This window comes from Neopelma chrysocephalum, unplaced genomic scaffold (assembly GCF_003984885.1).
Source record: "Neopelma chrysocephalum unplaced genomic scaffold, ASM398488v2 Primary Assembly neopelma1_97222, whole genome shotgun sequence".
Classification (NCBI taxonomy): Eukaryota; Metazoa; Chordata; class Aves; order Passeriformes; family Pipridae; genus Neopelma; species Neopelma chrysocephalum.
The window spans coordinates 232,816-259,985 of record NW_020925863.1 but is presented as its reverse complement, the minus strand read 5'-3'; the positions used below and the strand labels follow the sequence as shown (position 1 = coordinate 259,985).

The window sequence follows — 27,170 nt, the reverse complement described above, 5'->3', positions numbered from 1 at the left end:
CCACCTTGAACAGTGCTAATCGACTGTATTTGGAAGTCCTTCCAGTCTTATTGTTTTTCACCAGAACAATACTGGGTTTTGAGGCTGCAGTTTGATTTTTTTCCGTTGATAAGTTTTTTGTTCTTCTGTTGTCAGTGTAATGTTTCAGTTCCTAGTACCTTTGCCAAAAATACTTCTATATATCAAATAATATTTTTCTACCATTAATTGCAGTATTAAAACCACTTATAATTTGGCAACTCCAAAATGCTTTATAGAATATCCTTCTGAAGTCCTGTGGTTCAGAGGGACATGTAGAAGTTTTAAGATTTCTTCCTTGCATTTCTTGCCAAGTGTTGCTCTCAGTGTTGCAGTTCATCTTGCATAGAACTTGCCCACCTCAAAATGAACGTGGTGGTGAATACAGCTGGCTACACTGGAATGACAAATTGCTTGCAATGAAGTTGATACTTGTTGGTTTTATTTCAATGTTGTATGGCTTTGGAATTGTTTTTGTTCTCAATTACGCCTTGTTCCCAGTAGCTTGTTACATCAAAGAGTATTGTAATCTTTCTAGCTGAACAACTATTATCTAAATTCAAGCCTCTTGACAGGGACAGTTGAGCAAATATTGTGGGTTCAGATGGGGCAGAGCAGGAAGGAATAGATTATCTGGACTCCTGGTGCTTGTTGGATCTACAGGCATCTTTGTTTTTGTAATCCTTAGTGCTGCAGGGAGCAGGGAAATGGTTATGGCCACTTTCAGTTCTAACTCTGTGTGCCTGGTCTTTTGTATTGATGTTTCTTTCTTGGTCCTCATACATTGTAAATAAGCTGGACTGGAACCTTCAGTAATGATAGACTTAAAAAGAAATCATAGTCTGGAAAATAATTGTAGAAATGACATAATGAGGTGGCTTTTCTTTGTGCCAGGATCAGTGTAGTTCAAATTTCATGGTGCAGAATTAGGAAGATCCCTCCCTCATTCACTCAGGTGTGCAGCAGGGTAGATTGCAGCAGGGTTTGGATGGCAGCCCCCAGTGATACTTAGGACTGTGTGTGTATTACTATGCATAAATTACACCCATTATCTGGATACATGGTCTTTTCTAGTAATCCTTGGCTAAGAGGACACCAAAATGCCTTGGTCCAGTTAGGGACCAAGTTCTCCTCTCACCTGTTGGTTGTCTGCAGCTGAATAACGAATAGTCTGCATTTGTTCTTATGAAATCTGAGCTTAAATTTAATTAGGTCACTTTTACCTATGGAAGGCTAGCAAAAGTGATTTTTTTGTTAGTTTGGTTTGGTTTTTTTAGTTTTGTTTTGTTTTATCAGAAAAGCTAGCTAAGTCTGAATTCAAATATGGGAGAAATAAAAAGAAGAAAACCTATTTTCAGCCAGTATTTTAAACATGGAATTTTACAAACATTAGAGCCAGCTTTGGCCTTTTTTGCCGAAAAACTAAAAAGTCAATTGTTCAATCTTTCTCTCGTCTTGCATAAGAACCAAGAGATGATTTTTACAAGTGAGCAAGTTTTGAAAAAACAGCCTTGTCTTGTATCGGTGAGTTTAAAAGGCACTGACTGTCTAAAGCCTATTGTAATTAAAGAAATAATTACTTGCTATCGAATATCTCTTGATTTCAGGCTTATTTGTACCTGTCCTTTGGGAGATTCTGCTGCTGTCTTTAGCCTAAAAGAGCAGTCTGATATTAATGTCCCTTTTCTCTTTAAATCAAACTTCAGAGCTATGTGTGCATGCATCGTAATCCTTGAATTGATGAACAAAACTTGCATTTTCTAGTGTCCTTTTTAGAAAAAACTTTATGCAGCAACTATTAATTTAGTATCTCTTCCAAGGTCATATGTCTTCCTAAGGGAGTTCACAAAGATGTGCAAGGACTCCATACACATTATTTTTGCTGCTTTATGACTCTTAATGACTGCAGTAATGGCCTTTGCTTCTCATAGTTCTGGCTTCCTTTTCTGTTTAATGAGTGAAATATTATTACTTTGTTAATTATAAATAATTACTTCTCCAAGTTATTAACTTCATTACTCAGAAATCTTGATAAATATTCTGTGACCTTATTACATATAGGAAATAATTCTCTGTTTTCACTATACTTCTAAAGAATATAGGTATTCTATCTGAATGTTTCCCTGTTCTTGACTGGAGAAAAAAATCTCAGCTTTTTTTTTCTGTTGATGCAAAACAATAAGCAGTGATATTTATTGTGCAAATGGTATGATGTTTATGGGATGCTGTTTTAAAGCCAATTTTTTTCCTTAAATTTTAACTGTTGCCAAATGACCTAATTTGTGGGAAAAATTTCTATTAAATGTATCAAGCTGGTTTAATAAGTCTCCTACACAGGCTTAATAGTATTATTAAATTTTTTTTTCTCGAATGCAAGATACATTTAGTATCTTAATATCTTTGTTTCGGTCTATCTTTTTCAAGTTTGACTTGAAAACAAGCTATGTCTTTGTGTTGTTAATTATAATTTAAAAAGTATACTGTGAAAACAAAGTCTATTAATAATGTCAAAATTCTGTTAAAAACAAATAAAAGCCCAAAAGTCAATAATTATCATCTTTACTTAGTATGCACTAAATTTTTTTTCTCCTTCAAGATTTAGAATAACATTCAAAATGCCTTAAAATTACTGAGCGAAATCCATGTCTGATAACTATTAAGAGCATTCAATTAATAAGAGTAATTTACATTACATCTGTTTTTAGTTTAATCCATTTTATATTTACATCCTAGATGGCCTCAAACTAAGATGCATAAAATTGCTAATATATTTCATAAATGGTTGCAGAATCTCAAACATTTCTGTTAGCACATTTTTGATTCAAAGATGTTTGGAAAGAGGAGAGAATGTGTATATCTAGTAATAATATTTCTGTTCTATTGTAATTAATTTTCTCATGTGAATGATTTTTCTTTTCCATTCTAAATTTACATTCTGTCCTTTAACTTTTTTTTTTTCCAATTTTTAATTCAATGCTTAAGTTAATCAATGCTACTCTCAGGATCATGACAACACTTAAAGCTGGCTTAATTTTAGTGTTATTTCAAAACTGCAGCCCAGCATTTTGTTCCCTTAGTTTGTGTGCTGTGTTGAACTAGAGCTTGTCATTTCATGTTGTGGTCTGCTTAAGTCTTTGTCTAGTAGTGGTAAGAATGTTGTTGGAAAAATGGCTATTTGCTTAAATAAAGATGGGGTTGGAAATCCTAAATGCTGGGTTTTTAAGAAGAGAATTTTTTTTCCTGTGTGCATAAATTATCAATTTTTTTTTTCCATTGATTAGCACTCGTATTTCATTACTCCTGATTTAACTGGATTGCCAACAATACCTGAAAGCGTAAGTATTCTGTTTTTATTTAACCTCATTCTGGGTTGCGCTGAACTTTTGCTTTTATCAAGAAGAGATTTTTTTTTTTCCCCCAACTGTTTTTAGAAGATGATTGATGTCTATTATTACAACCTTTAGCTAGTAGTTACTGTTGCATTCATTAACCCATTTTAAAGTATTAACAGGGCATTTTTGACCACTGCTGTATCCACCCTTTGTTCATAATTACTTGGCTTCTTTGCATTTATTGGGATTATTTATATAAAATATATTCTACTTCTGCACTTTGTGTTATTTGAATACTTGCCCTTTAAACACTGCATTGCTAAGCTGCAAATTCAGCTATCAAGATATGCAGTCATCTTTTTGTGCAGGAAGGCATTGTTTCAGGCTTTCTGAAAGCATGCTGTACCTGCTTACAACTTTGATTCTAACCAAGAACCAGGAATGGAGGTTTTTGGAAGGTTTTTTTTTTATTTTGTTTTTCTTTTCTTTTCTTTACAAAGATTTGCATTCTGTAGATGCTAAATTCTTGGTGGTGCTGGGGGTAGATTGCAAATGTGACATCTCAGAGCACATTCTCTATGACCTGTTCAACTGGATAGCATCCAATAAAAGAGCTTCGAAGCTTTCTGGTTTCCACTCTTGCCTTTAAATCTGAAATGGAAATATGGATGTATAGATGTGTATTTTTACACTTTGAAATAACGACCCTGGCTGGAGAGGAGCGGGAGGGTGCTGGCAGCAGAGAGGAGATCTGAGGGTACAGTGGTGGGAAAGTGTCTGAGGAGACGCCATGGTCCACGTTGCAGCCCAGAAAACTTGGGAAAGTTGCTGTATAGAGAGATGAAAGAGAGAACCCTTATTGTGTGGGCTCACTGGGCAGGACAGGGCTTAGTTTTTAAATGTATGTTTTCATCTGTTTCACCTTTTGTGTTGAATTCCTCTAAGAGATCTCTTGTTTTAGCTCATTATTTGGGGTTCTGATGGAACATAATTTTGGAGGTTAGAGGGTGTGTTATGGGTTCAACTTGAAGAAAATGTTCAATTTTCTTTCTGGGCCTCTGACTGATGGAGGATCTTGGAGTGGTGCCACTGTGGCACCACTGGTTCTGTGAAAGAAAGGTAAAATAATTTCAAGGTGCTTCTCTGTAATTATTTTTTACTCCATTAGTAAAAGTCTCATCCTTTCAGTATGAATCAAAATAGTATGGTACTAATGGAGAGTTAGAACGCGCAGGGAGTGAAGAGATGAGGTAATTGGAGTAAATTAGCAAGAAAATGAATTTTTATTTCTTGTTGTAAGGTTCACATATTTCAGGGACAGTAACTTTTCAGATGTTAACAAAAAAATAACTGTGACTGTCTCCCGAAGATATATTGGTCTGTACAAGATTGCAAACTGTTTTTTTACTGCAGCTTTTGCAACAGAGAATCAGCGCACCGTTATCAACTGCAGTGTGAGAGGGTGTCCAAGGTAAATTGGACTCAAATTCTCATGGTACATCTGCCTCTGACAACCACTTAAAAGTAGCACTTGAAAGACCAGAGTTTTTTTCTAAATGAAGTGTTAGTAGCCTTAAAGCACTAGTTTTTCTCTCTTCCAAAATTCTGTGCATCATGGACCGATAATAACTCAAATACTCCATGTGTTCAGATTAATAATGCATTTCTGAATTTACATGAAACTGGATTGTCCATTGGATCTTTCTTTATCTTTTCAGTATCTTTTTTTAATTTAAGATTGCAATATGTCCAAAAAGGAAGTCACCCCACTCTGAAGCTTTTACTATTTGTCTTGCCCTGGCTGTTTTTTCAGGTCTACCTGACCTTGCTGCTGTGTGCTGACCACATCCAGAATAGACTGTTAGTCTACAGTTCCACTGTTGATGTCTGTCCTTGGGCTGGGGCCTATCCTTGATAGACCTCCTACATGAATGTTCAGTAATGTTGTTGCCCCTGAGAAGAGATAAATAATTGTTCTGGTAGCAGATATGATAACGAATATGTGAAATTCAATATTTTGCATATTGAGGGGTGTATTAGTGTATTTTCATACATGTTCTCTAGTGTTTACAAAAATATGCTGCTTTCCCAGGCATTTTTGCTGGTAGCTGTTTTAGCTTTAGCTTACTCAGAGCTTGTATGTCTCTGGCACTGCGCCCTGCAGAAATCCTGTTAAGTTCAGCTGGAACAGAGAGATCCCCCTCCAACTTTTTCTCTTTTTCTCCCCCTTTTCTGTTGTCTGAACACTAAATGGGAGGTGCTGGTGACTTTGCTTTTTATTAAACCCCACAGTGAGGTTCTTATCAGGGGTGAAAAGGGTGGCTCCAGTACCTGCCACCAGTTCTGGATGTTTGATGTCCTGGCATATATAGCTCAAGCAAAAGCTTGGTGTTTTTCAACAATCTGTTTTAGGGTGCTTGAAATGGAATAAAATGTGTTGGCTTTGGGAGAGGCTGGCAAAAGTAGCAATTTTATTACTGTAGCTATGACAGAACACTTAGCACAATGGTAGAGGGTGTGTTCCTGGGTCAGAAGTAATGGTCACCTTAAAGCATATGGTGCTATTGATACAATCCCAATTTAATATTTTTTCAAAGTTGAAAAAACAAAAGGGCAAATCTAAGTCACAAGCATAACGAAGTGAACAAAATGTTAATAACTTACACCACACTTAGTTTTTCATTGGCTTTAAAACCCAATTAATTATTATTAAAGCATAAAAATTTTAATGCAAGCGGATTTGTCTTAGCTTGTTTTTTTCCCCCCACCTACTAATTGGACAGAAATTTTCACAAGTAATATATAAAATGTTCCACTTAGCTACTACTGTTGCTATATTGTAAACATTTTATTTATTTAAACAGAGAAACCTCACTGAATATTTTGTTGCTGTGGATGTGAACAACATGCTGCAACTTTATGCCAGTATGTTGCATGAGAGAAGAATCATTATTACCTCAAGCAAACTAAGCACTGTAAGTACTTCACACATCTCCTTTCAAGTAGGATATATTGAACATTTCAAAAAATGACCTGCAGACCTTTGTGGTTTTAGATATGTTCCACTTATAAGACAATATCTACATACTCTTCTAATATATGGTTTTAGTCTGGCTCTTGAAGTACAAAAGTCTGATTTATATAAGACCTACTCAGATACATTAAGTCAGGTTAATTATTTTTCTTTTTAGGAGATGAGAGTTCTTTAACTCTCCTGAGTTCATTTCTGTGCCTTCTAACCTAAAAAGAATTCTTAAGGGCTATTATAAGATCTTTATTATTCACTTGTGGCTTATTCCATTGGAGCTACTTGAAAGAAATCAAGGGTCCATAATAATAGCTGCTATCCTAACCTGGTAATAGGTAGATTCATCTTTGTTACAGTGGTTTGGGAGTGCACATTGTAATATCTCTGATTTGAAGCAGCTCTTCGGACTGTCAATAACGTACAACTCAAAATAGCAGTTTTTTAATTAAAGGTTTTAGTCTACTGCCCACATTAAATTTTTTTTCTCTTATGCCTGCTTAAACTGCTTAATAAAAGAATGTTGTGGGTTTTTTTGTAAGTATACCTAAATATTCAGATGTAATTTTGTTTTACTCTTCACAGAATCTTATAGGCTTTTAAAACACCCTATTTTACATCAGTACAGGACTGTTACTTTATAACCAATGTTAATCACAGAGTGTAATTCTTATGCAGAATCTTTAGCCTGTTAAGCACAGTTACCTTAATTTTTTTTCAACAGTACTGCCTAAAACATTTTGTTTAATATGCTTTCTGTGGTGGAAAATACACTTTATTTTTCTGAACACTGCTTTTGGTACTCCCAAATAAATGAACACGTGGTTACAAGGTTGGATACAGCACTAAAAGTTACTATTTTCAAAGACTTGCAGGTGCTAATTTCCAATACATATGTATGCATGTAAGGAGTGAGAATTTTTGGGTTCTAAATAGAGGATACAACTCCTTTAAATTTTTTTGAGTCTAAAGTAAATTGAAGATAAAGAAGATTCATAAAAGTCTGACAGGTTTTACAATCCTAGTAGGTAGTAGCAATTAATCTAAATGCAAATGTTGGATCATACAAGTAGAGGCCACGTGAACAACTGAAAACCAGAAAAATAGATAGTAAATGAATTTAGGCAATCTTCAAATTAGTAGTCTGTGATAACCACCAAAGAGTTTACTTTGTCTTAGGAAATGTCTACATTCTATTACAGGGTTTTTATCTTCTCCCTTCCTGAAATGGTTAGGGGAAGAGTTGAGCATTACAACACAGTAATAAGACTGCCTGAATAGGCAGACAGAATTTGAAGAGAAAGCCCTTTTAAAGAACCTGTCTTAGTAGAAGCTCACATGATGTAGCAAAAGTGTGGAGTCAGATTTTTTTTTTTTCCCCAGTGTGCCAGTCTGGAACGCAGCTTGCCATATTTAAGAAAGAAAAGAAGGTAGAAAAAGTAAAGAAATACACCATTGAAAAAGCTCATCTCCAATGATGCCCCAGTCAGACCTCTTTTACTGCTCCAGTAGAGAGGAGATAGGAATCATGATGGCAGCTCTGTGCCTGTGGAAGATTCATTTTGCAGGTGGGCCCGTGTCCGTCTGCTTAATACAGTTTAGAATCGTACTCTCAGCCTACACTTGGATCGATTTGAGACTTGTATTTTTTTAGGCTGAACATCTCAGCTGGTCTCTATTGCTGTGATATGACAACAGAAGATGAGGTATCAGAGTTAGTCTGCGCTGATCTGTACCACCTTATTTATATGTTCAGATTCCAGGCTCTTTGGAAGTCACTACAGAACAACAGATATAATATCCTGGTTGTGAGAAACCTTCACTTTGTGAACAATTCAGCTGTTTATTCCAAAGCTTTTAATGAATTAATAGTCATCTTGCTGGTGTCCTTACTTGAAAATAATTTATATCACTTTCCAGACATTTGTAGTGGCATTTGGATGTCCTGGAGAGTGTCCCCAAGCTGTAAATGGAAATAGATTGCAGATCAAATCCAAAAAAATTGCAGATCAAATTCAAAAAGCCACTTTCTTCTGGTTATTTTTTCAGTCTACTAGCATTACTTAAGTCATAGCTAAACAAAATTACTGCCACATCATGTTGTATCCACTTCTGATACAGGATAGGGTTAATTTTCACTTGCACTAGTGAGTTATGGTAAAACAAACAAAAAAACCCTGGCTTACCAAGAGCTTTGGTTCAGAGAACTGCTACCTGCTCATCTCTTTCATAAGCAGAACAGGACTGATGTGTGACTTGCTTCCTTACAGAGCAGTGTAGTTTAAAAGTTAGTTAAATGCTTTTCAGTTTCACCTGTAGGAATTTAATTGAGTTGCCAAGAATGATTAAATGTGGTTTGGCGTAAGTTATTTCTACTTTAAAATATGGATTACTTAATGTAATACAATAAGCAAATGGAATGAACCTTTATGAGCTTTGTGCTGTTTTACTATTCCATACAAAACACAGCAGACTGGTACTTTGTGTTGCAAAGGTCAAGTTTTAATATTCTGAAATTACAGCTTGATACTTGAAAAGATTGTTTGTTCAAGAATAGTGCTACCAAGTACAACTTTCTGTTAAGGGAGTTGTGTCTTATCTTTGGGGTTAAGTGAATATCAAGTGTTTATGTCAGTTCATGAAGACTGGGTTGTGATGTCACCTTCGAGTTATCAGCTCTGTTTCGGTTCACTATCTCAGGGCAGTGACTGATAACAAAAGGCATAATTCAAGGCCCTGCTCACTTTCTCCTTGCCCTTCTTGTGGGGGCCAGGAATGGAAAACTGCACTTACTTATGTACAGGAATTCTTTGTCTAGCATTTCTGCCCTATATACTTACATTATGCTCGAGTGAAGGCTTATGGAAAAAAAGGGGGGGAAATGATGCTATGCTTAAAAGTATTTACTTTGGAGGAAAAAAAAGGAAAGAGAAAAGACTATTGCCTATTTCAAGCGGCTGACTAGTGTTTTTTAATTAAAAAAAAAAGTACTGTCTTATCTTGAGAGTGTGTTTCAGCTTATATTTTATTTCAGCCAAGCAGGCTTTGTTTTTTGGGCATCATCAGATTTTTGCAGTTGCTGTGTATTCTTTGCATCTTCCTTTAAATTGATTTTCTGTGGTTTTATCCCCTTTAAAACTCCTTTGGTGGAGATATTTGTCTGCTAGCCCTTCCAGTTACTACCAAGATATAAGTGGAAACTTCCCACTACTCCTTTCTGTTATAGCTTCTGGGTCATTATTTGCCCTAACTGTTGATTCTTTTATTAGCTTGACTTTCCAACCACCTTAATAATGTGATTATCACCAACCTCACAGCTTGCTTCAGGCTTAGCGTTTAGAGTGAGATGGATTCAGCTAGCCTGAGGATTATGCTCTGTAAGATCTGTTTGTAGCAAAAATTACCATTTCTGTCTTTTGAACAGTAAACTATGAAAGAGAAACAAATTATATGGTTTTGGATTAAGTGAAAGGATGAATGAAACAAAGGGATTGATCTATTCACAGAGGTGGCTGTTTTATTTCACTTTAGCAGTGAAAAAGGAACTCCTTACCTAAATGTCATGCTGTATGTTCTTGCACAGAACTGTTTTCTCACACATTACTGCATCTGCATGTATTCTTATTAGTTGCATGGAGCTGTATGAGTTTCAGTATAAATAATTTTTTAATTCAGTCTTTCTATAAATTATTAAAGTGCTGGGGTTGGCTTTTTACAGGAAGGCTGAACTACAGCATTGATTTTATGCATGCTGGAGGCAGGCTCTAGATGTTTCGGCCCCCAGTGCACCTGCTGTGGTAGTCTACCAGAACATCATACCACAATCTCATGTATTCAAAGCAAAGGAATAAATCATGATTTTACAACAGTGCATCAGTTGACTTATTGCTGTTTTGTGACCGGAGGTAGGAAGGATTGCTGTTTAAAGCCATGTCATCGGTTCTCAAGTCACTCAAGCATGAAAGCTTGTCATATGCCTCTGTAATTGTACCTTACCAGTCTCTCCCTAACTAGTCAGCTGGGGCTGTGTGTTTCGTCTCAAACACCCGGCTGGCCAGTGTCTGACAGGAGCTTTCTCATCATCCTGTCAGTAATATGCTAACTAGATTGTATCTTGTGCGGCCTACACTGGCAGGTGGAAAGGATGCTACACTTTAAAGCAAATGCCTGAATGTTATCTCCACTTTGACTGGTATTTGTTTCAGGTAATACAAGCCTGACGTGTCTGAGAGCATGGTGGTTACAAGTTCTGCATTGCACTGGCTGTAGGTTTCTTTAGTGAACCCTACAAAAACAGTCGAATATGTCAATAAAAGATACAGGGTTTGTTTTGGTTTGGTTTGTTTATTTTTTTTTTTTTTTTGTGGTGAAGGAGCACTGAATGTAAATTGACCCACAAACATACATTTGTGGAATCACTTTTACTGTTGCTTACATGCAAAGAGAGCTTTCTGCAGTTGCCCTCAGTTGCCACAGTGAGTTGGACTGAGCAGTGGTTTTGTTTTCCTTGCCTCATTAGTCTTGTTCAGGTCACACTGTCCATGGTTTCTCAGGCACTGGGTGGACACAGAGGCTCCCTGGAGAATGTAATACCAGCTGCTAGAGAATGGAAAACACCTCTTACTCCAAACACATTGACTTTGTGAATCGCCTCTCTCCTTCTGCATCTCACATCACTGGGGTGTGGTGTTGGAGCACAGTGTGTGTTAGTGTACAGCCTGGAAAGACAGAAAAGCTCCTCTTTTGTGTTTCTGAAATCAAAGATAGCTATTTATGGAGTTAGTTCTCTGGTGCAAACTAAGGATCCAAGACAGTGGAACAACTGGCTTCATACAGGACTTCCATGTTGGAGAAAATAGTGGCATTGGGAGCTGTCATACAACTTAGTGATGTCCTCACATTGCCTTATGCTAGGATGATGCTCTCAGTTCTGATTAAATGGACTATAGCATCTCATTTATTTTAATTGTGCACTGTAGTGCAGTCACCCTCTAGAAAAGCATTTGTGAAGCGTATGGCAGATCCACTGTAAATAGTACTGTTCCATTGTAAATAATACTGTTCCAATAAATAAAAAAATATAGATTTAAAATTTAATTTATATCTCAAATTCATGTGACTTGGAAATGTTCGAGAACTAAATTTAGTTCTTAGAAATCAAGAAATGGATGGGAATTTATCATTAACTTGCAAGGCGGAATGGATATTCTGATGAAACTGTGCTCCCAGAAGCATAATTAGAATTAATTTTGTAATGTAACCTCAATTAGACCATTTAGTCTGGAAGTAAATGAGGAGTGGCATTTAATAATTTTGTGTAGTTCAGGTGTAAGCATGCTAAGATGAACTGTGCAGAGGTGTGTGTCGTAGATGCAGTTAAGATCCCATTGGGACACCCATAGGGAGCATATTTCCAACAATGAAGCTGCAGGATGTCAATATGGAGCAAAATGTCGTTAGGATATACATCCAGATCTGGAAAGCTTTCTGTCTTGAAGTTTAAAGTAATTTTCCCATTACCCCAGCATATCACAATAAATAACTGTTGCAAGAATTTGTGAAAAGAAGTTGAAATGTGTGGTTTAAAATTCTTTTTGCTTTAATGGGGGGGGGGAACCCAATAAAAAGTTGCAGATTGCTATTACCTGCTGTCTATGTAAAACACGAAGAACTTTACCATGGGGTTTTATAAAAAAAAAAAATCCCAAACTCCAAACAGAACCCCAAAAATCCACACTAGAAGAAAAGCACATAGACAGAAAGACAGATATACAAATGTATTTCAGAATTTAACTTTTCACTTATTAGCACTTTCAGGAAAAAGAAAAATCCAAGATTGTGTCTTTTTCCGGTTCATAGGACCTTTGGCAATTCAGTAGAAACTGAATAAAATGCTGTGTAGAGGCAGGCATGTGCTGCTGTGGGCACGTGCAATCTAAGAGAAGACTTTAAGTACTGAGTCCTTTGTGGCTGGGCTGTTTGAGAACTGAAGGGGAAAGAGTCCGTATTTTCTTGAGCAGAACTGTCTCACCCCCTTCAAGAAATACCACTGAAGTAATTTGGTGGTCATCTGAAGCAAAAAAAGTGAAGAGTTGCTGAAGGGTGTATGAGTGTAATATCAACTCTTCTTCTGGTGTTGCTGGTATGGCAAAATTTCCCCTTTTTACAGTTGCTACTTCTTTATCACTCTTTTTTTCCAAAATTCACCCATGACAAGATGAACTATAATATAGTCAGTAGTTGTCTGTACTGCTGCTTTCACAGTAAGTTGTCTGTCACCTATTCACAAGGAAGTTGTTCCATACTGCTTCCTAATTAGTGTATGGCAGAAGAACATGCAGTGGAGTTACTCTGGGGGAAGAAATGTTAATAAAAATTATTTTCCTGGGAAGTCTCGTTTCAGAGGCAAGAAATGTTTGCAGAACTCTGGTAGCTCTTCCTCAGTGGAGGTAGGTCATAAAATAAAGGACAAAGGAAAGGAGGCATGAGGAGGCGGTCAGGAAAAGGGACACAAAGATGCATGTTTATGGTGCTATGTGTTTTTGTGAGAGAGGAAGAGATAATGGAGTTAGGGAATAAATGAGTGTCAAAATGAGAATAAACAAATTACCAAGAATGTACAGAGATGAAATGAGGAAATATGAGGAAACTCCAATTATTGAACAGATGATACAAAGAAACATAGGATACATGAATATCAGAAGAGACATATTAGTGAACCTAATCTGTAATGTGTTGTGGATAAAAACTGATGATTAACTTCCAGAAGTTTTATTTTAAACCTATGAAAAACAGGTTTTCATACCGTTGTGGTATGAAAATGTTGAGTAATTGAATGGGGTTACATGGCTTTTCTGTGCACCCACACCTACTTTGTTATATGCATAACTGATTATCTGTAAAAGTGCCTGTAAGTCCCTGGTGTAGGCACAGTATGCCAGTGGTATTCCTTGTTGAATGCTCACCTGTCTACTACCACTTCAGTTTTATTTTCTGCTCAGCTTCTGTTATTGGGAAACATGTCACTCCTGGAGCCATAGGCAAGGAACAAGCTGTGTCTGCAGTCCTTTCTTTTCCCTTCCAAACTAATGCACAAGAATGATGCCATAATGCTGCTTTGTGAATCAAGAATAGCAAAAAAAGAATGAAATTGATTGTACATGAAGTGCTGTCAAATTCATGAGCAACACTCTTGTCTTCCCTTTCCTTCCCCCCGAAAGAACGATAAAAGAAAGTGAATAATACAAAAAAATCCCACAAACCCAAAAAACAGCAATTCCAGGAGAAAATAAGTTTTTATATGTGTTTTCTTTTACATCTTTAATTTTCATAATGGAAAAAGTTTAAGTTTTCATCTGTGAACTGGAAATACGTTTCCCTTCCTCTCTCTCCCTTCTGTGAGAGAGGAGAGATGGAGGTCTCATTTTGCCAACAGGAGGAAAATGCATTATGGCTCATTTAAGGCTCTCCTTTATGTTCTTCAAGATTATGGGGATGGCAGATGGAAAATGATTAGCTAGGAGCAAAATTAAAGAAATGCATAGAAGTAGCTTTGCATATCACGGCTTGGACAGTATATACTGTTCTCTTTCGTTGCTAAATTTGTTTTCCTCAGTGATTTCTCACCAATGCCAGCAGAATGGACAAAGTTTATTATTTAGTCCAACTGTTTAATCTTTAGAGCTGGGAAGAGATTTATGCTTTGTTGTAAACTGGCAAAAGCAAGGGCTCCCTTCCCACTTTTACTCCCCAGCAGTCTTCTCCCTGCTCTTCTTCCCATTCAAGAAATGGATGGGAAGGTAGGTCTCCACAAATGTTAAATATCTGTTATGGGTGTGGGGCCTGATCTCATTCCCAATCAAACAGGATTTAGATCCAGTTGCCTCTAAAAAAGTTGATTGTCTTATGAGTTATAATGAGGTAGTGGAGAGGCTTCCTTTCGCCTGTATAACTGTTCCCCTTTTAGGAAGCAGAAAGTGGTTTCTCAGTAATTCCCATGAACTGGGAGTATTAGGATAACAGGAATAAGTTGGTCCAAGCTGATGGTAAATACTGGAATTGTGGTAAAATGGTGACCCATCCTCTATGATATATTGCTATATGTATTAATAAGTAGATGAAAGAACTAAACAGAATCTTGGGCATCTTTCAACATATGTGTGGTCAAGGCAGTGGGAGGGAAGCAGTTCTTTGGCCCATTGGGACTGTGAGGGGGGAGGGAGAGAGCACACCAGTACCCATTTCTGGACATGGTGTTGACAGAGATTGACAGTGTTTGATGATTTTTCAGGAAATGGTTTTATCACAGTAGTTCTTTAGTTGCTTACAGTAGATTTTGAAAGGTTGTATGGAATCACAGGTTAATTTTACTTTAGCATTTGCTTAACTTCTGTTGCTGTTTTTGGCTTGCTGACAAGATGCTGCTAATCAGTTTCTCTTTCTAGTTTGTGCATTGCAATGTGTGCAAATCTTACTACCTATGTTCTTCCTCTCTCTTTACCTTTGGTTATAGAAAAGGCTTTGAGGAAAATAATTTATATAGATAGAAAATAACTTCCAGGTAAGTTTTGTGCAGCATGTTTTCATGTAACTTATTGAAATGATGTGAATAATAGGTATCAAATAAGCATCATCTATAAGTCTGCAGAAAATCTTCCAGCTGAAGTAGTGTGGCTCTAGACATGTCGCAGTGTTTTAACAAAAACTAAAATTAGAAAAAGAAAAAAAGAACAGAAAAAGGGACCAGTCCCTTTGAAATACAGAGTAGAAAGATTCATTGGTAGAAGTGAGCTTTGGGGTAGCAGATACACACATTAGAATTACTGCATCCATGTGAAGGATGGGGAGGAGCTGCACTCTTTATGTACCCAGGAGCAGGTAAAACTGCTTTGATCAAGTCTTGAACTAAAACTTCTCCTGACTGTTCCTGTTCAGCATTGCATAGATTTTGAACAACAGTCTTCCCAAGTGGCTGCTTATTGCCATAAGATGGAAAGTAACTCATCATTGTCTAGAATTTGTGCATTATTTGTGCATATTTACTGTCACCCAATAATGAATTTTGCTAACAAACTTTGTAATGAGGTCTCACACTATTTGGAGAGACTGTATAATCACCAGGCACACAGTTCTAGATTTTTTTCCAGAGACAAAGATAAAATTATGGTACCAGAATCACTGTAATACTCTGGAGAAGACACCAGATACTTTCCTTGCAGGATGAGTATTGATTCTGCCTGCAATGTCTTATCAGAAGAGATCAGAAACAGACTGAAACTTTCAGTTGTACTCAGTAATGTTAGTAAATTCAGTACTGATACAATGGGACAGAAAGCTTCTTTTCATGTCCAGTGCAAATGCTAGCAATTTCAAAATAGATTTCTTTATTAATTAGAGGGTTGAATGTTCAAATTTTTTGTTAAAAGTTGCTCTTAACTTAACAAATTCAAGTCAGTTGACTCATGCTGTTTATGTAGTTTAAAGCTACATTATTTAAACCAAGTTAAAAACCATAGTTAGATTTATTTTTGAAAATGAGAGTTGTTTAAACTAGGAGACATTATTTGAAATGGAGAAAAACAGTCTAAAATATCAAAATTGATGGAAGCAAAAATATTAAAAGTTCTGTTCAATGTTGGCAAGTGGGTTTCAGCTGACAAAAACTTTACTTAAAAACTGCCTGCCCATTTTATTATGAATAGAAACACAATTCTAGTAGGTCTTTTCCAGTGCAGTGAACTACAGGAGGATCAACATCATTTGTTTCCTTAAAACAGGTAATAAATTATGAGATTTGCAGAAACGAGGTTCTGCAGCACTCTTCAGCTATAGTTTAAGATTTTTTAGCAAACTGCAGAGTTGAGCAATGACATAGTTGTGTGCATACATAAACATATAGCAAATTTTGTTGGACAGAAGCTTTTACCTTTACATAAAACTTACCTGTAAAAGGAATCACAGTTCACAGTTGATGTTATCTCCAGTTGTTACTGGCAAAATAGGTGGGGTTGTATGCATTCCTGAAGGCAACTTCAAGATACTTTAGGATAATGTCTACCTCTCTATGAAAAGAGATTTTTCTGATTTGTGACGTATTTTTACCTATAATTTTTTTTTAAAAAAGGTGAAACTTAAGTCCTTTTGGAATAGATAACAAGCAATTTACAGACTCCATACAGATGCCTTTGTCCCTAAGTAGTGTAAGGATTTGTCTTCTGCAAAAGATATCCTCACTTGGTCAAGACTCTCATCAGACTCTCATTTCTTCACCTGGGAGCTTGTGCTGTGCACTCTGCCTTACCACCTCCTCCTGTGGCCTTTGGCAGGGTGTCTGCCGGGCTCTGCCTGGCTCTGATAGCAAGCACAGGTGCCATTGGACACCCCCAAATCCAGTGTTGCATTTACAGACCTCTGAGTTTTGGTTGAAGTGATCGGGCTCTACCTGGTCTCTGAATGTTCCTTAAAACATGCAGTATTATTCCAAGATTTACAGCAGCCAGCATTGTATTCAGAGGAGTGGATGTGTCAATTAAAGAAATAGGTTATTTGAATAGGCTGATGCATTTGAGAAATGCAGTCACACTCGACGCAGTAAAAAAAAAGGTAAAAAAGGGATTTTTCCAGGAAGTGTGCAAATTTTAATATGAAATCCATAATTATCTTATCAGTATTTGCTTAAAGGCAGAGTTGGCAGAATATTAAAATGTCACACAGTTTGAAGAGCATCAGAATCCCATAGCTGCTTGTATTACAGGCTGTATACAACAGGAAACTATAAAACATATTCATGGCATACTAAAATGTTTGGAAACCTACTGCAGCAGCATAGATGGAAATGTTGAAATAAGATGTTACATGACGATGTTATTAAATAGAGCAGCAGGGAACAGTACAACAAAAGCTTGAGGTGCAAGTAATCAAATCTTTACCTTTCCTGCTAGAAATAAAAAACTGTAGTAGATTGTAAAAATTGCAAATTTTAAATAGATGCTAATGTGAGAGCCACACTAAAATACAGATTATAAAACAAGTTAATAAAACTTCAAATATTTTTAAGGAATTAAGCTCTTCCTCTGTTAAGTGAGAATTAAAATATAACACTGACATATGCATAAGATAAGGAAATTTCCTCATGCAAATAATATATCCATCTTAATTCATAATTTAAGAATGCCTATTAAGAGGAGGAGGAGACAACTGTATACATTGGGGATATCCTCTATAACTGTATGCTCAGCTGTGTTTCAGTCTTTGATTGAAATACATGAAATCCTAATTTTTATATAGGTAGTTGTGGTTTTAAATTTCTATACTATGTACAATAGTATGTGAACATACTAATTAGTAATTCCATATCCGTTTTGAGTAAACGAGCAAAAAACATGATGCTGAGCTTGACTGTGCTATCAATAGTGTTAGATAAACTACAGAGAGAGAATATGGAAATAAACCTTGTAAATCCCACTGTGTTGAAGAGGGATAAGATACTAATTTATTTCTTCACCCAAATCAATCTTAGTAGCCACACAGTAATTATTAAAATAGCCATTATTAGAAATATAAAATGAGACTAATTGTGGAGGTTTAGTTTAAAGCTAAGAAAGGAGATGTTAATCTGAGACGAAGAGTTTAAATACAGAATTATGATATACTTGGCTTTCTGTAGTGTAGCTGTCAGGCTCGGGCAGTTCGCTGGTCAATAGTGACATTCTGTGTGTCAGTGAACAGAGTCTCCTGATACCTTAACCTGCAGTTCACACATTACTGAAGCTCCAACTGTCGAACATTCAAGTCCCTTGGTACTACTGCAGCTTCCAGACTCTCCTGACTGGCTCATGTTTCATTCTTTGGCAATTTGCCCTAATGATATCCCTCAGGAGCTTTCAGACCCTCTTCTTTTCCATATTTAATCGTGTTATATTAATCTGAGTGCTGAGCAAGCTATGCTGCACAAATTGTAATTGTCTCTGATTTCTGCTGCAATGGTCTTATAATTACTTTTTTCATTTTTACTGTAAAAATACATGTACAAAATTGCAGTATCATTTTTATTTACAAGTCTAAATGTCCAAGACAACCAGAGTGTGAAAGCTTTAACTGCTGATCTGTTCCACAAAGAGGTGGGGGTTTTTTTCCCCCTCTAAAATCCATAATGTTTTAGCACTTGCTGTATGGACAGGATTTACATTTTATTTTTAGCTCTTTGTTTTGTTACTGTGAAAGTACGTGTCTAATAAACAGCGCTATTATCAAGTTAAACTCAGATAGTGATTTTGTCGTGATACAAAACATTAGGACAACCTTGTCTTTTTCCATAAGCTTGGTGTCTTCTGTATGGGACATTCTCTTTTAATTTTTTTTTTTCCATGTCTTTATGAGGTTTGGAGTGTTTTATGTACTGGATATAGGCTTCCTTTTTTTTGAACAGTCATGACATTTTCTCACTCTGTTGTAACTCTGTGCCTGAGATATATATAATAAAATATTAAAGTATTAATATTCAGTTATAATAAAATAACTGAATTTCAAAGACTCCTCCCTCATAGCAAGGTGGGTTTTGGTAGATGAAATTTGAATTCTTTATGTATTGCAGATTATTTTGTTCACTTGAAGAATGAACTTGGCTGTGTTTCTAATGAATTCCATAGTTGGTTGTTGGTTTGTTTTGAGGGGAGGGTGGTGGTTGTGGTGGTTTTTTGTTTGTTTTAGAAAACCAAGGGATGTCCATTTTGAATGGGAAGCAGATTGTTGCACCTCCTTTCTTGGTCAAGGAGTCCTTCATTTTCCAGTGATGCTCATACCAGGCTTGGCATTCTCTGCTTTGGGAAGGGAGTTTTGGGAAATTGTAATAAAAAGTTGCTTTTCTGTCACAGGGAATATTAATTCCAGATTTTTTTTTAAGGTAGTTTTTTAAGTTTGGAAATCAAGATAGTGACACAAATAGCATTTAATCCTGCTTTTGAGTTTAGTGCTATTCTGTAGTTTCATGCAGGTTCAGATCAATTCCAGTTGTTAAAAATAGCAGAAATGGGGACCAAAAACTCTCCTGAGTCTTTCCCACTCATGGGAGGTGAGTGCAGCTAGGAGGCACTCCAGTCCTCTGTGTCCATGGCAGTACTCACGTTTGACCATGACTGCATCAAGTAATTCATGATTATTTCCCTTTTTTCAAGGAAATAGCTTAGGAGGGAGGACTAACTCGACTTGTTAGCCTGACTTCTTGCAGGTGTTGTACTTGTATGTATACATCAGAGTTCTTCGTAGATGCGTTTCAGCAATAAAAAATAGTATTAAAAATTAAATAATAGGTGGTTTGGGGAAGTTAAGACTCTTGCATGTGTAAAAGTTAATTTAAGATTTTGTATTTTCTTTTTATTCATGTTTTTTGTTGCCAATTCTCTGTGTGTATTTTTATTTTTAGTTAACTGCTTGTGTTCATGCGTCAGCTGCATTGTTATATCCCATGTATTGGCAACATATTTACATCCCAGTGCTTCCTCCACATCTTCTGGACTACTGCTGGTAAGACAGCTAACCTGTTATCCCCATTTCTGAGATTCTGACCTGTCTTGTATAACTGATGAAAATACTAACGAATTATCTGACTGAATACACAGGACCCAGGTTATGAAAGCACTTAAGCCAATGCTTAAATGATGACTTGAACAGAGATTTTCCAGCGTGCCTTGATGTGGTGTTTGAATTGGTACCGTGAATTACAGTGCTGATTACTATTAATGCAGCATTTAGAATCACGTTTGTAAAACTGTTCCCATTTTGTTGTTAGAGAATTCATTCAATAATTAAATGTGTTAAAGTTTTCTTTATTTATTTATTTTGAGATAAATGATACTTACAGAAGCATTCAGAAAAAAACCTGATCAGCTTTTCCAGAATCAAATGTTAGTAGGCATCAGTGTTCCCTTTTGGTCTATACAGTGATTTAGTATTTGTATTTTAGACTCAGCCAGGCTCAGGATTCTAGCCACCTTCCCAAAAGAGCTTAAAACTCCTTCTGGTACTTCCAAAATTTTCAGTATAAGAATTCTGTTCTCTTGATTTCTGTTCACAAGACAGACTTTGTGGTTTTGGCAAGTTTTTAAGTTGAACAAATCACTTTTTGAGTTGCTTCTGGCCCTTCAAGAGGGTGATGTTTCCACATTTGCAGGCTAAAAGATCTACTTTCTTTTATTCACAGTAGTGGCAGAGATACCAAATGAGAGTTTCCATTAAAGAATCTGCAACAGGAACCTCTGGAGATGTTCACTTTAACTAAACCCTATGGATTTGTTACAGAAAAAATGAACCATTTGAAGCTATTTTAGAGATTGGGAATTATTATTATATATAAAAACTGAGACCAAGTCAGATGCTTACCAACATAAGTCTGTTTTCTTCACAGAAATAAATTGTACGTTTGTTGGGCTTTATGTTGTTGATTTTGGTTTGGTTTTGTCCCCCCTTGGATCTATAAATATGTTGCTGTTCCAGCTCCACCCTCTCTGTTGAACTTTTGTTTTCAAACAAATTCTCGCTATGTTTCCTTAAGTCTCTTTGATAGGTTTCCCTCAAGTTTACAATATTTTCCCACTGTATATATTTTTCTGTGGTAGTTATTTCACTTCATGTGTATATTATTTATTGTTTTAGAAATCTATTCTTCTTCCACTCCTCCCGTTACTTCCAACTATAGCTAAGCCTTTCATCTTTAATGATAGTTTTCTTTTGAAGAAACTCTGTCCTAATTGTTTTTTCTTCCTAGCTTTGATAAAATGCACCAAGATGGGGTAGAGCTTGGATGTATTTGTTTAGTTTTTGTATTATTTCAGCTTACTGACAGAAGCTTTGTAATTTTTCAGTATCATCCATAAATGCTGTTCTCAGAAGGTAGATCAACACCTTTATTCAAGCTGTACCCTGTAGAGTGCATCCTGAATACTAAAAGATTTTTTTATTTCCCCTTCTAAGCACAGATAATGTTTCCAGAAATAAAAACGTTAGATGCTGTACACAGCTCCTTGTGATGATGATAATAGTTGAGATTCTAGGTCATTGTGGCGTGACCTGAGAATTTTTTTTACTCATTAAAAAGAAGCATGGAGTTTCTTAAACTTGTAAAATTCATTTATATCCCTTTTTATTTTTCACAGTAGTACAATAGAGCAGAGGAAAAAAGTTTCCCTTTTTTAGAGTTGTTCAAATGGAAACATAAAGTTCACGAAAAGAAATGCACAATTGATGAATTTACCACAGTAACTATAACTCAGACCTTTTAACTCAGATTTTCGTGCATTTACATTTCTCTTTCTGTTCGTGTCTGGTTTGAATGGTTCTTTTGTGAGATGGGTTGGAAAAGTGTAATAAAAACACATCAGTTACTTAGCTTTCCTCATGTTCTGGTGTATTAACAGTAAATAAATGTTCTCCTCATAGGTATATAATATATCAAGATAAAAAACCTTGATGAATTCTTAAGGTCAAAGTTTATGATAGGCCAGACCTAATTTGCAGTCCAACAGGATCATGTCAATTTAAAATTAATAAAGGATTTTTGAAATTATTTTTATTTGCCATTTTTAAAGTAATTTTGATAAACAAAGTTCTTTTTGTAAAGGTGCCTTCTTTCCTTTTAGCTCAACATGCATTTTCATACCTAGTAACTACATTGTCAGTGCTTCATTTGGACATTGTTGGGGTGTCTCCCATGAACTCATTTTCTTAGTGTTTTTCTGACATGGTGTTCAAATATATGAAGTAGGTGAATATCAATTTGATAATTTTGCTCATTCCAAGGTAGTAAGGCTTTTTTTAAACACCAAAAAATACATTTAAATCTACTAATTTAAATAACTATTAAATAACTACTCTGTAACTTTTTTTGCATGTTAATCATCCAGCATATTTGGAAAAAATCCACTTTTTTTAATATGAGTTGGACTATATATTTTCAAAATTTCATAAAGATAAGGGATATAATTCTGTATTGTTTAGAATCTGATAAATTACATGAACTCCCTAGCTGGTACATTTTGTGAGCATGAAAAAAGAAGAACGTATCTGGGAGTGAAACAGCTCTATATTAAAAATTATTCAAATTTTTCCACTTGCCTTTTTAATCAAAAAATCTGTTAGGTTCCATCGTGCTGCCTGATTTACAGGCTGGATTTAGACCTAACACGTTCCTGAAGTAGCCCAAACCCACAGAGCTGAGCATCAGTATGGATTGCAACACCCTCACGGTTGGCCAGGTTAGGAGTGCCTGCAGGGTCCAGTGTGTGAACATACTATCTATTTATTTACTTCAGAATGGTTTTTTGCCTCTATATAACTTATCTCAGCCTGGAACTCCATTATGAGAACTCCAAAGTGAGAATTGGAACAACCATCCAAAAAAGGAGAGATAATACATTTCTTTTTCTAAAAGATAGCAAAATATTAGGCTGTCAAAGTAATATTCATTGTAACTGTAGAGAAAAACACAGCAGAGTTAATAAAAAAATTGATTTTTCTTATTTTTTATAAAGAATTGATTTCTAAGTTTAAGTAAAAAGAGACTGTTGCACTCAGAAGAGTGGGTGGCTGGCTTTCAAGAAAACTCTTACAAAAATTAAGTTTGAACATTGATATAGCAATTATATTTGAATAAAATTAATTTTTGTAAAGGAGAAAGCTAATTTCATCAAATTTTTGTGTAATTTCTTGGCAAGCTAAATCACTGATATTAGAATGTATGACAGTTTTGTCTGTGGATGATAAAGCATCTGTTGTACTGATGCTCTGTTAAGAATATAATGCGATTAGAAAATTCAAGTTACAATTGCAATATGTTTTTATGAGATTTGGTCTCTTCTGAATTGGGATATACGCACGCCTGTTTTCCTGAGAATGGGACAATTATTTTCCAATTAACTTGCATGTTTTGCATAACATTGTAATTATTTTAGGCAATGATACTGGTAAATTAATGACATTTTTGGTAATAACATGCATAAGCAAGAGAAAAACCATATAGCAGCTCCCAGTAGTATCATAGAAAGCGCTTTCATGTACATATTAAAGTCCTCTGCTGTTAAGACTTCAAAATCCAGTAGTAATAAAATTTATTTTTTGCTGAAAATGATCAAATTGACTTTCCATACCTGCAGTTTTTATTTCATGCATTTTCAAGATGTGCTTTGTACCTTTATTCTGTTAACTTCAAAATTGAAATGATGTAGCTGTTACTCTGTTCTATAGAAAGGAGCTACGTGCTACCCTTTTTAATGACAGATTTATTAATGGAGCAAATCATCAGCAATTTTAAGTCAGTACAGGCCTGGTGAAGCTGCTAGAGCAGTATTGGTGTACAAGAAAACAAGTGTTTACAAAATCCATACATGATGTAGCACTTGTTTGCACTGTATTTTCTCTAGTTCACATTATTTGTAACACTGAGATATTCTGATATGAGCAACCTGAGGATCTATTTTGCTCATATTCAGCAGCAGAATCCTCAGTTACATGTCAGGCATAGTCATTCTTATAATTATAGAGTGTTTTAAAGCTGTTTAAATGCTCTCTGAATATAAATATGTGTCTGCTCTGGAGTGACACTCATTTACAACTCCATGTAATTTGGATGTAGTTCACAAAGGCATAAGGATTAGCCTGGATGAAGTCATCAGGAGGTGCTAATATTTGTCAGTATTAGGCTAAGAAAAAGATGTGTAGGAGAACAGAGGTCTCTATTTTCCGTTTTGGAAGTCCCATTGCAAAGAAACCTTTAGCAGTTTCAGCAAACCTATATTTTGATAGCATAAACATGATGAAATCTTGTTTGAGCCTCAGTCAGCCAGGGTTTTTGTTTGTTGGTTTTGTTCTGGGTTTTTGTTTTTTTTTTTTTTTTGTTGCATTGATCCTCTCCGATGGGACATTGTTAATGAGAGCAATTGGCTAATCCATAGGGTGTACAGATTTTTCTAAAAAGGGCTGCAGTTGCAGACAGGTGAGAATTGCTTCTTGACTCCCAGAAGTGGGACCAAATGGATGAGACCACGTGAACTGATGCAGTGAAGCCTCTCCCCCATCCTCAGGAAGTCAATTGCCAATGAGTCAGTGCCAGTGGCTCAGATCTGGGATCAAATTAGTGCAATGAGAGAAATTACTATATGTGAGCTATTTGTGTAACTTTGTATAAGTCATCTTACAACCCATTTCTTTTTCAGAGATTCTTTTTATTTAGGTTTTTTTCTCTGTGGTCTGTTAATGATTCGTTTCCCACTTGAGTTCTTAAGTCATCCTGTTTATTGCTCGTTTGTCTGGAGTGAATATTGTTAGTAATCTCGCAGTGCCCAAAAGTATGATGATGATTGTTGGATGATTTTTTCCTTCAGCACTGGATATATTCTTGGTCAGATGTTGACAGAACATATGCACTAGAGGAAGAAGCAGAAGATTATAGGAAACAATGATAAATGAGCCTGACTAATTTAGTTTCTTGCTTGCATACTGCAGGAGGTCTTAATTCAGAGGCTTTGTATGGATATTTGTTTTGTTTGGATAATACAGTTCCTTGTCTTACACAAATTGGAAAGGAGAAGTTCATTATCTTCAGTTAAATAGGATATTAATACAGCTTCCCAACACCTGCCAGGAAGGGTTTCAGAACCACATTCAGAACCAAAACTGGTGTTAACAATGTTTGTGTTGCAGTGTGGTAGTGTTAACTGGTACCATATTCTCCAGAGTGGTGTTTTAAAACCCATGTAGTTCTGGAGACAGGCCACTTTGGGATCATCTGCTGGGTTACCTCTGCCATACAGTATGGCAGTTATTGAAACTAGGTCTGGCAAGGCAGATGGCAAGCTGTAGAGTCTCCTTGCTCATGCATCATAGTTTGGAGCAGTGTCCTTTATTTTGTGCGGAGTAAAGTAAATTTTCCTTGTCTGGTAAATGTTTCAGTAGTAACTGTGTTAATCTAATACTGGCTTAAACAGTGGATGTTTACTAGTGACTTAAATGCCAAGATTTAAAATATCTTTTTTGCTCCACAAATATTGGTACTTAAAAGTTGATCTTTTCCACTTTTTTTCTTCAGTGCTCCAATGCCTTATCTAATTGGCGTCCACTTAAGCTTAATAGAGGTAAGTTCACTGTATGCTTCAGTCTACTGGTAAGCATGAGGTGTGTGTATCATAAATGATAATTTTGATGGAAAAGCTTCAGAAAAAGTCCCTCTATTTTAGCATACAGAATTACAAAATTCAAGCTTCAGATGTTTTACTAAGTAAAATATGTCTCTCTTTGAAATCTTACTTTTGAAGTGTTTTATGGAGACGTGTAAACTCTGCATCATGATTTGTCTCTCTGTCTATTAAAGCTCAACGATAGCTGTTTTCCTGCCTTTTTAGTGGTTCAACAACAGATTTGCCCAATAATGAAAAAACTTAAAATTTATTTTGGGGTCACCATCAGTCAGATTTCAGCATTAGTGTTATTTCCCAGATAATTTATGTTCCTGACCCTCTGAACATTTGAGTCAAACCTCCATCCCATAACATTCATAACTATTAATTTAGAAATGAGTATTTTTGCCAAAAAACAAGTGGTAGCCATTTCAGATTTGAACGTAGAGCTCGCCTGACTGGTAAGTAATAGCTGGATGATAAATACTTTTGGCTTTTTCCATAATCATTTGATGACACCATTAAACCTGCATGCGTCATCTGAATATCGTGCAGAGTAGATAATTGATTGGGGAACATTATTTGATTTACACTTCTGCTAAAGCAGTTTCTAAGCATCAATTCACATTTACTAATCTGATGAGGTGGGTTCTCCCCAGGTCTGAACCACCAGCACTTTTGTGTTCCCAAAAAAGGGCCTTCTATCATCTACACTTCTTAACTCCAGTCACAGCCTTCCATACTCTCACATCAGATTCATATGACCTGCATGCATTGATTGTAATATCTTGACTAGGATGTTTTTTTCTTATTCAATCAGAAAATAAAGGAACACAAAGACTAGCTCTGAAAAAGAAGTCACTCAATTCCTTCTGGAATTATTTCCTGGACTGCATTATTATGTATTATTGTAGGACCATATAGAGAAAAGAGTTCTATCCCTTTTTCCTGAAGGGAACAAATTGTTTAGTTCTTAGGTGGTAGCCAAGTACGCTGATGAAAGAGGGTTTCATTCATTTGTCTATAACTAGTAGACATCACATGCCCGAGACTTAGATAAATCTGCAAAAAATTACTTTGGTTTTTTCTAGTTTTCATCTGATTATACAATTAACATCCTATCTGATTTTCACAAAGATGAGAGAATGAAATGTTATCATAAGATATGTATAGTTCCAATATACTTAACTGTGTTCTGTGTAAATCTTGGTTTTCAAGAATTCATTTCTTGAATATGTTTGTATTTCAGAGATTATTAATGTAACCTTAGTGTTTGAAGAATAGGAAATGTTTTTAAAAACTACTCTGAATGCTGCATCTAATTCACAAATCCTACTTCCAAAGTTCCAGCTGTTGTTTTTGCTATTATTGCCCTTTGTAAAATCATCATTTGTAATCTAGCACATTGTAATAAAATGTATTTCAGGAGGATGCCACAGTAAATTGCTTTTCCACTATTTTTTTCTTCTTAACAGAGAGTAAAAAGTAGATCACTGGAGGATGTGGTTTTGCTAAATGTTGACACAAACACTCTAGAAACCCCTTTTAATGACCTGAACAACCTACCTGGTGAAGTGGTGAGTCTTAGATATTTCATTCTTTCTTTCTTATATGGGTGCTTGAATTACTAGT

At 35.8% G+C, this 27,170-nt stretch overlaps 1 protein-coding gene across 1 annotated transcript in view; it reads left to right on the top strand.

Moving 5' to 3' along the window:
• The window catches only part of DENND1B (DENN domain containing 1B), a gene marked incomplete at its 5' end in the record, with an annotated part of 148,918 nt that overhangs the window by 76,353 nt on the left and 45,395 nt on the right, over positions 1–27,170 (top strand). The window contains 6 exons of the mRNA XM_027671862.1: positions 1,483–1,542; positions 3,300–3,353; positions 6,215–6,325; positions 19,796–19,896; positions 25,451–25,496; positions 27,014–27,115. Of these exons, the coding sequence (XP_027527663.1) occupies positions 1,483–1,542; positions 3,300–3,353; positions 6,215–6,325; positions 19,796–19,896; positions 25,451–25,496; positions 27,014–27,115 (474 nt within the window). The remainder of the gene's footprint in view (positions 1–1,482; positions 1,543–3,299; positions 3,354–6,214; positions 6,326–19,795; positions 19,897–25,450; positions 25,497–27,013; positions 27,116–27,170) is intronic.